Source organism: Eurytemora carolleeae, unplaced genomic scaffold (genome assembly GCF_000591075.1).
Source record: "Eurytemora carolleeae unplaced genomic scaffold, Eaff_2.0 scaffold935, whole genome shotgun sequence".
NCBI lineage: Eukaryota > Metazoa > Arthropoda > Copepoda > Calanoida > Temoridae > Eurytemora > Eurytemora carolleeae.
The window spans coordinates 132115-142244 of record NW_019396820.1 but is presented as its reverse complement, the minus strand read 5'-3'; the positions used below and the strand labels follow the sequence as shown (position 1 = coordinate 142244).

General features: G+C 34.7%; 2 protein-coding genes across 3 annotated transcripts; both read left to right on the top strand.

The window, feature by feature from the left end:
- The first annotated feature begins 752 nt into the window (after positions 1-752).
- On the top strand, positions 753-3339 carry LOC111709036 (probable endonuclease 4). 2 transcript variants are annotated; one of them, XM_023482608.1, is made up of 7 exons: positions 753-854; positions 1124-1212; positions 1486-1665; positions 2418-2501; positions 2568-2667; positions 3094-3183; positions 3215-3339. In XM_023482608.1, the coding sequence occupies exons 3-7, from the start codon at positions 1579-1581 to the stop codon at positions 3220-3222; spliced, it is 369 nt and encodes a 122-aa protein (XP_023338376.1). In that variant the 5' UTR covers positions 753-854; positions 1124-1212; positions 1486-1578; the 3' UTR covers positions 3223-3339. The 2 variants fall into 2 exon arrangements, with proteins under 2 accessions (XP_023338376.1, XP_023338375.1); XM_023482607.1 differs by having other exon boundaries at positions 3094-3225.
- Positions 3340-3760: 421 nt separating this feature from the next.
- LOC111709034 (histone PARylation factor 1) lies at positions 3761-10100 on the top strand. Its single transcript, XM_023482606.1, has 11 exons — positions 3761-3877; positions 4126-4216; positions 4814-5054; positions 5299-5374; positions 6308-6449; positions 7382-7496; positions 7573-7682; positions 8077-8179; positions 8852-8962; positions 9306-9393; positions 9850-10100. Exons 1-11 carry the CDS (start codon positions 3769-3771, stop codon positions 9999-10001), a joined length of 1338 nt encoding a protein of 445 aa, XP_023338374.1. The 5' UTR covers positions 3761-3768; the 3' UTR covers positions 10002-10100.
- The last annotated feature ends 30 nt before the right edge of the window (positions 10101-10130 follow it).

The window sequence follows — 10130 nt, the reverse complement described above, 5'->3', positions numbered from 1 at the left end:
TGAATATAAATATCACTACTACTCCGCTAGAAATCTTGCGTCTGCGCAGTCGGACTGTAAACAGTTCCTAAACTAGTTTTTTCACAATACATTCCGTACAGATCTTCAGGAGAAACTGAGAAATACGCAGGGGCGACAAACAGACTTTCTTCACGCAGCATGGCTCGCGTAACAGTATTAAACCAATTGCTTGAGACTAAAATATGATTTATTTTTGCAAAGATGAGTGTATTAAACCAATTGCTTGAGACTAAAATATGATTTATTTGTGCAAAGATGAGTGTATTAAACCAATTGCTTGAGACTAAAATATGATTTATTTGTGCAAAGATGAGTGTATTAAACCAATTGCTTGAGATTAAAATATGATTTATTTGTGCAGAGATGAGTGTATAAAACCAATTACTTGAGTCTAAAATATGATTTATTTGTGCAGAGATGAGTGTATAAAACTAATTGCTTGAGATTAAAATATGATATATTTGTGCAGAGATGAGTGTATAAAACCAATTGCTTGAGATTAAAATATGATATATTTGTGCTAAGATGAGTGTATAAAACCAATTGCTTGAGATTAAACTATGATTTATTTGTGCAGAGATGAGTGTATGAAACCAATTGCTTGAGATTAAAATATGATTTATTTGTGCAGAGATGAGTGTATAAAACCAATTACTTGAGTCTAAAATATGATTTATTTGTGCAGAGATGAGTGTATAAAACTAATTGCTTGAGATTAAAATATGATATATTTGTGCAGAGATGAGTGAATAAAACCAATTGCTTGAGATTAAAATATGATTTATTTGTGCAGAGATGAGTGTATTAAACTAATTGCAGAGGGTATAAACAAGGTAAATTTATAAACATTTTTGGATTCTGTGTGAATTCACAAAAACCTGCAAACCTTCAAATAAGCCTGAATAAAACAAAAGCAAAAGGGCAATCCGTTGCATTTTTTACACTAAATTTTAGAGCTTATATTATTTCAATATGTCATACTTTTTTGTTGACCAAAAAAATCTTGATTGCTTAAAGACTAATCTAATAGGATACCAAACTCTAGTTTACTTAAATTTTCTATTAACGATTACTGGAATGAGATATTATCATTTAATTCCAGGCTCTCGCTGCCACCTCTGGTGTAAAGGTTGTGCTGGAGAACATGTCTTGCCAGGGGAACACTATCGGTGGTGATTTCAACGAGATCAGGTGGGTTTATAAATTTTTCCGAGAAGTTTCCAAGATAGGTTCTAGAAAATCAGAGTTTGAGGCGGTTAGTCAGTTTCTTTTTCAATCAAAATGTAAAATTTGACAAATTTATAAATTTTTTACGTTGAAAAGAAATCAGAGTTTTAAAATGGTAAAAGGTGGAGTAGTGAATAGTTCTTGTTTTTAGGAGTATAATGGATTTTGTTGAGAAAAAGTCTAGGATTGGAGTCTGTATTGACACTTGTCATGGTAGTGAATAGTTCTTGTATTTAGGAGTATAATGGATTTAGTTGAGGATAAATCTAGGATTGGAGTCTGTATTGACACTTGTCATGGTAGTGAATAGTTCTTGTATTTAGGAGTATAATGGATTTAGTTGAGGATAAATCTAGGATTGGAGTCTGTATTGACACTTGCCACGCCATGGCTGCAGGATTTGATCTCAGTACACAGGTTTATTAAACAAATATTAATATTTCATCTGAGATCGGAACGGTTGTAACAGAAACTAAGAAGAAACTTATAAGAAAATAAGTGAAAATCAGCTGAATCGTATTTTTGCGGTTATTCTTTGTCAGAGAGCAAATTTTTGTTGATTCTGATTTTTCGAACCTTTTCTTAACTGAACTAATGCCATTCGTCGAACTTCTAAATATTGATTACTGATTACTGGGAGATTACCAACACATAAGTTCCAAAATCCGAAAACTATTTAAAAAAATTTTAATGTTAGTAAAACTATCACCGCCCCCCCCCCTTCTCATCCATTTTTCTTATTTAATTTTAATTAAATCTTGCCCCGTTAAAGAGCGTACACCATGAGGTCGCAAAGATATTGTGTTAGAAAACAAAAATTGGCCAAATAGATAATCAAGTACAATAGGTGGCAACAGAGAATTGGACCAATTAACTTGACGTCACAAGTGTCAAATATAACAAGGAAAACAACATTTTCTCCCATCAGTTGACATGTTTTCCAACATCAATAAATAAGTGTAAAAACAGAAATAAGATAATCACTCTATTATCACTATTATTAATTATTATGTAGGACACATATACCTGTTGACACTTGTGACGTAATAATACAGCTGTACTGAGAGTGTACAAATTCTACGTTGCCATCTTTTTGTACGTGATAATCTATTTGAGAGTTGGCGAGTATTTAATTTCGAGAATAGAACACAACTTGAAGACGTTTCTAGGCCGGTTTTGATGGCATGATTGATGATTTTGAGAGAATTATTGGGTTCGAATGGTTGGTTGCTCTCCATTTAAATGATTCAAAGGTAAACATTATGCTAAAATTTTACATTTCAAAGATTTCAGATTTCTATAAAATATTTTTCTTCTAGGGTGAAGCAGGATGCCACTTGGATCGACATGAAACAATAGGGAAAGGGAAAATAGGCGTAGAAGGGTTTAAAAGAATAATGAATTGTAAACACTTTACAGGTACATTTCTATAAGGTTTAAAATTTGTAAAACATATAGACATATATATTTTTGGAAATTATAAGATTTTAAAACTATTAATGAAAAATATGAATTAACTTGCACTAAGAGCAGTAAAATGCTCTAAAATAACAATTTTCTATTTATTTATTTTATTTCTTCGATTTTTTTACCACAGCTGGGAACTTTTGAATGGTTTATATCAGAATAAATGCTTGATCCACTCTTAACCTCAAGATCAAATAATGCTTGTTCCCCTAATGTTATTAATCTCCAGATTAATTAACTGATCGGGATTAAGGATATACCATTCTAAAGTTTTGAATTCTGGTCTCAAAAAAGTTTGATCGATAAATTTCAGTAAAACCGGCTTAATTCTACAAATGGAGGTTTCATCCTTAAAAACATTAAAATATACTATTTCAGATATTCCGATGGTTCTAGAAACTCCATTCAATGACGGGAATCAATCATATACCAAGGAGATTAAACTTCTTAACAGCCTGTCAATCACAAGTCAAACTTCTTAACAACCTGTCAATCACAAGTCAATAAATAGACTGGGATTCCCCGCAGTACTTAGGATCCTTTTAATTTTGATGCGGATCCGGATTCTAGATCCGCACGGGAGAAAATGGATCCAGATTAAATAATTTTTTGAATTGAAAACGAATTTTTAAATCCTAAAACCATTCAGAAATTATGAAATTTTTATAATATTCCGTTTTTCAAAAGTTCAGATTTAGGGTTCAGGAGTACAAAAGTTTTTTTTTGCTGTTGATATTTACCCCTTGGATTCGGATCAGTGGATCCGCATTTTTTTCCGGATCCAGGAAGCCAAATCTTGCGGATCCTAAGCACTAATATTAACAAATAATCTTTGATCACATCTAATAACTAAATTCTGATCTATATCTATATCTAAATTATTGTGCAGACATTTTTGTTTTAAAGAACATCAAGTGTAAAGCAAACATTAAAATGGTTGTTATTAGGTAAAAATGTTGCAAGTCACAGTAAATTTAATTTTATATCTATGACACAAAATAACTTTTTTTAAAAATCGATTCCTGGTATAAAATATTATTTTTGCAGATAAAAATGGATGCGTACAACGCAGATGTGCGTGAAGCGTGTAAATATGGCAGTAAGTGCTATCAGACAAATCCAGCTCATACTGATAGATTCAAACATCCGCCTAAAACTGAAGGTAAATTTAACAAACTTCATATTGAATTTCTTAATAAGAAATTTTGAATTAACAATCCCGTTTTTAGAGAAAAACAGAGGATATGTTTGTGATAACGGTCTAATTCAATTAGCTAATTCAATTGATTCTCAATTTTTTTTAATAGTATTTTCTGTCCACAGATTCTTAATCCTTCTAAGATATTGATATATATATAGTATCAAACCAAGCTTTGCCCTCCATCTTTGGGCTTAGATTTTCTTTGATAGTTGAAGAGCAGAAGGAGAACAGGGATTCTAACAAGCGAGCACTCAGTGAAGATTCTCCACCCCCTGTTAACAAGAAAACAAAGAGAGCCAGGTATTTCAAGACCAGAGGCCGAGTTTTAATAAGTTCAACTGTGTCGCTGAATGAGCCACCAAAAACCGGTTCCAATTGAGCGCCGACTTCATTCTTGAAACACGTGATAGAGCGAAAAACATGGTCTCAGTGGAACCAACCATGTTTGAGCTGTGTCTCAAATTTTAGACGCTGATCAAATTCTCAAAATTCGGCCTCCAGGCTGGAAAAACCAGATGCAAAAGTAAATTAAAACTCCATCTTGCACGAGGGAAGAAATCCTTAATTGTTATGATTTGATCTGATAAAAAATATTAATACATTTTTAGTTCTTTTGGAGTTTCGAGAATTATCACCAGTTTTGGGTGATATCAATCAATTAAGGATTTGATATGATGTTTAGTTCTAATTTACGTTATCCAAATAAAACTATTCTTACCTGACTTTAATATACAATTTTCTAGGAAAGTCCTTGGTTAACATTTTTATAGTAAACCTCCTTTGATAGAACTGATTACTGATTAGGTGCCTCGTAATTTTCTTCTCTTTATATCTTCACAATTTGATGTTTCTCATCCTAATGATTATTTTCAATTCTAATTCAAGAATTTGTTTAAGTCAGGAGAAAGTGGTCTCTTCAGGAGTTGTTGACGAGAAGCAGGAAGTTGAAGAAGAAAAGGAAGCTGAAGAAGAGAAGGAAGCTGAAGAAGAGAAGGAAGCTGAGGTGAAGGAGAAGGAGGAGGTTAAAGAGTACTCTGATATTCTGCCTGCATCTCCTGAGAATATTCATGAGAACATGAAGCAGAAGTTTCTGATGGACCTGCCCAGAGACTTCTACCAATTCTTTGAGTTTTGCAAGGTCAGCCTCCACTTCTTTTTTTATTAAACTGATCAAAATGTAAAATGAAAGAATTCCTTTTATTTATTCTCAGACATTTTTTCATGTTCAAAATCTTCCGAAAAAAAATTAAAAAATTTAAGAGGGGGGGGGGATGATTCTTTAAAATTTATATCCTAGGACCAAAATAAATGATTTTGAACCAGCAGTGGCTAGTTTGACGGGAATATTATAAATAAAAGTTGAATTATTTAAATTTGTTCAGGGTTTGAACAAAGACGACCCCTGCTCTGCGCTAGCTGGTGCTGGACTTAAACTTTGTGGTCCATACCACCTACTAGGTAGGTATTCTAGTATAACAGGGGATGTATACTGTATATTTTCCTAAAAATTCATTCTCCCCCTTTAAGAAAATCAATTTTTCCACCCTGAAGTTATATACTGTTGTGCAGAGCTCAACATTTTTTAGGGTTTTTTTTCGATGAAATGGTGAAAATAAATGATTTTTCGGAAAAATAAATAAGTTTTTGAGTAAAAAAGTATTAAAAAGAATAAGCAAATTATGAAGTCCTTCTTTATTTTTCTTCAACGTTACTTAATTTCTTTTACTTTATTAAGCTTTTAAGCATGTTTCTTTTCATTTTCCTCCGCTAACACGTGACCCGTTAACCTTCCCCAACACAACGCAAGTTACACACCTCTGGTATCTGCTCCGGCCGAGAAAGTTCTCCTAGTCCTGCCCAGGCAAAGGTAACCTGGCCACTTGATAGGAACACAGGAAGCAAGGAGGAGAGGAGCCGCCTGGTCTGGTACAAGCAGAAGAAGCTCAAACACGCACAGGACCGGCCACAGAAGAAAGAGAGAGAATCGAAGGATCCAGGGAAAGCAGGATCCAGAAGTAATACAGTAATAACGCAGGAAGGCCTTCAGGATCTTCTTGGCATATATCTGGAATAAGGACACCGCTAGAGATAAGGCATAAAAGAGATAGGAAAACAATGGACAAGATAAAGATCACAATAGTATAAAGACTAGCGGTGCCATCCTGGAGGTGAAGAAAGAGGACAAGAGAACAACTACGATGAGAACCTAGATATAGGATCTCTGAGTGGGGTGGCGCAACATCTCTACGTTTAACTCATGAAAATTGAGTATATATATAAACTAGCGGATTATTTTTCATCTTATGGTTGATTTTCTAAAATTTCCATTTTCTCCATTATTATCGTAAAACTTTTTTTCTTGATTTATTGATAAAATGATAAATATTTTAGCGGGAAAGATCCCGAAGGACTGCGTAAGATCAAGTTCGTTGTATCTGCGTCACTACCGATACTACTATGATCCCCCAGAGTTCCAAACCGTTATTGCGTCAGCTGAACCAGACCCAGCACTCTTCCATATTGGATATTTCAGGTATAATTTTTTTAAGAAATAGTCCCCGCGCATTAGATAAATTTAAAACAAATAAAAGGTTATGTAGCAAATCCAAATATCCAAACTGCTTCAAAACTAAATTAGTCCCCAGGAGGCCCCTGTGACATGTATTCCTATATAATAATACAGGGGCCGTAGGTTCCTAAAATTTCCTGCATTCTAGGGATATTCCTCTGATAATACATGGGAGGGTTCTAAATTATCTGTATTCTAGGGATAGTCCCCGGGAGGCTCCTGTATTCCTCTGATAATACATGGGAGGGTTCTAAAGTATCTGTATTCTAGGTATAGTCTCCGAGAGGCTCCTGTATTCTTCTGATAATACATGGGAGGGTTCTAAAGTATCCTGTATTCCTCTGATAATACATGGGAGGGTTCTAAAGTATCCTGTATTCCTCTGATAATACATGGGAGGGTTCTAAAGTATCTGTATTCTAGGTATAGTCTCCGAGAGGCTCCTGTATTCTTCTGATAATACATGGGAGGGTTCTAAAATATCTGTATTCTAGGGATAGTCCCAAGGAGGCTCCTGTATTCCTCTGTTAATACATGGGAGGGTTCTAAAGTATCCTGTATTCCTCTGATATTACATGGAATGGTTCTAAAGTATCCTGTATTCTAGATATAGTTCCCAGGAGGCCCATGTATTCCTCTGATAATACATGGGAGGGTTCTGAAGTATCCTGTATTCTAGGGATAGTCCCAAGGAGGCCCCTGTATTCTTCTGATAATACATGGGAGGGTTCTAAAGTATCCTGTATTCCTCTGATAATACATGGGAGGGTTCTAAAGTATCCTGTATTCTAGATATAGTCCCAGGAGGCCCTGTATTCCTTACATGGGAGGGTTCTAAAGTATCCTGTATTCCTCTGATAATACATGGGAGGGTTCTAAAGTATCCTGTATTCTAGGGATAGTCCCAAGGAGGCCCCTGTATTCCTGGCCTCTAATTGTGCTGGGGAAGGTCCTAAAATAATTCCTCTCGCGGACAATATATTTGGAGCAGTTTACCAACATCTTGCAAAGGTAAAAACGCTTGTTTAAATTCATTTCGTTAATTTTACTTATTTTTTTTAAAGAAGTCCTATATTTTATTGATTAGAAAATGAGTGAGGCTGACCCATTTACGCGAACGAGGCTAGGTCAGCTTCAAGAGAAAATCAAACTGTTCGCGAACCGGTCTATTATCAATGGGGATGCAAACGAGATCAGGTATTTAATCATCTGAAACAATAAAGAATGGTCGGATATGCATCCAATCAATCAATCAATCAATCTTCATGATTGAAATCATCTAAAAAAGAAACTTTAAAAAGATAGAATTTACGAGGAAAGATATTTCATATTGCCTAGGCTTAATCTTGAATGGTCCTACAAGCGTGCTATCCTCGACATATCACTTAAATCTGATTGTTTCGTAATATCTAAAAATATGATTTTTTTAATGCAGGCCGCAGGGGTAATGTTTCCCCGTTTTTTCAAACTTTTTTGCTTACAAAAATATCAAATTTTCCAGATTCTTAAACAAAACAAAAAATAGATTAAAAAATAATAAGTGAGTGAAGAAATTATTTGCTTGTTAAAAAATAGTATTTCTATTTGCCAGCCTCGAAGGAAAGACTGCGTGTATGAAGCTAAGAGACAGGAGGAAGGTTTGCCAAACTTTCCACGGAGCAGGACTTGTAGTTCCATACAATAAGGATACGGAGGTGAACAGGGGAGGGGGGACAAGGGGGGGAGATCATTGAAAAGAGGGGAGATAATTGAAAAGAGGGGGGGAGGAGGAGAAAGAATAATGACAAGTGGAACCATTTTTTAATGACATTTTCTCTAAATTACGGTCAACGTAATTTTGAGTGGCCCAGGGACCGGCCCGGCTCTCAACTTTAGAGTTACATATCTGACTTAACGGTCAATTTTCAGCTCATTAAAACTGCAGTGAAAAGGGACGTTTACAAATGATTATTATGTTAAATTTCCTTCTTATTTCCTGCTGCTTTAATCTACAAATCACTTTTAAGGAGAAACCACCATTCAATATAATCAGTTTCCAGACAGAAAAACAAAAATATCTTTGTAAATTTTTGCAATTGCTCTGACCCGTTGTGAATCCGACAAGCAACTCTTCGAATGGAGGGTTATATGAATTTACGTTAAAGTTTCTTCTTGGTTTTAGATAAATTACAAGCTAGCCAAATCGACCCAAAACAATTACTTTCTCAAAATGATGTTAAAAGAGATTAAAAAATGTTACAATATAGTGTCTTATTCCTCTCATGAACCATTAAGCTAGATGAGCTCGTCTTCCGGCAAGTATTGGCCATTTCTTAACAAAACTTTACGACAATTAACAAAATTTATTGATCTATCTATTTATCCAGGTTGGATACCGTGAGATCCCTGAGACTGCGGCCTCTCTCAAGAAGATCTTTAAGAAGGTGGTGGAGGCTGAGTCGGAGGAGGAGAGGAACAAAGCCCTTGATGTAGTTCAGGCAGGGGTCCATCTTATACGATCCCAAATGTTGATTGATTGATATTAGAGGCAGAAATTAACCATGTTGTTTTTGTGAACAATTCAAAGTTTGATGTCAATTTGTAGAAAACAATCCATACTGCAGAATGTATATTGTGTTCTGCAAGAGAGTGTTTACTTTTCTGAATATCATAATGTATCTCTTATATTAATCACTGATATTTACATCTTTAAACACGAACACGGAAAACTTGCCAAAGTTCAAAATGACACAGAAAGTGTACTTTCATGCCCCTGAATGTACTTTTAACCCCGATCCCATTTTGGATCAGAAATGGAATGATATGAACCCCTGTGTTCAGGAGCTGGTTACTAATGTTCAGTTCGCAAATGATGAAGGGGATCCAGGAATGGGATTAGAGCTAGGACTCAACGCTTTTGCTTTCGGCGGTAATAAAGGGTTTATTATTGCAATAATTTATACAGGGGTTTTCACAAAGGATGAGACTGTAAAGTGTAAAGACGATATGAAAATTATAAAACATTAAGATTCCAAGCTTATATAAAGTCTTCTGTCTTGAATATAGGCTTTGAACGGCTTGTTAAATGATTTGATAAAGAAAGAAACGAAGTTTACAGTTGCAAAGAACCATGAATATAAGAAATAGACAGTATATAAATTCTGTACAATCGTCTCTGAAGTCTCACTCTGTGTAGGCAACCCTGTAGTTTTACGTTGATTAAAAGTCGGGTTTAATAGAAAGATTGACGAAATTGTTAATTAATATATTTCTAAATTGTTATTTTATTAATTTGTTTTATGAATGATTGAATAAATTCATAAACAATTCCATTTCTTTTTTCTTAATATTAATTCAGTTTTTTGATTGATTGATTAATCTCTAGGATCTGAACTACACACTATTATCAAGCACCTTCTCTGTGTTGGATATGAACTGCTGGACCGGGACGAGTTCGGGACGATACTCCAGGCCCACCTGGAGAACAGGGTGAAGGGACCTGATGTTGACATGTTTAATGTAACAAATACGAACTAGAGTTTAGATTTAACTGTTCTATTGTACAGTGTACACCATTAAACTGTTCTATTGTACACTGTACACCATTTAACAGTTCTATTGTACACTGTACACCATTTAACTGTTCTATTGTACACTGTACACCAT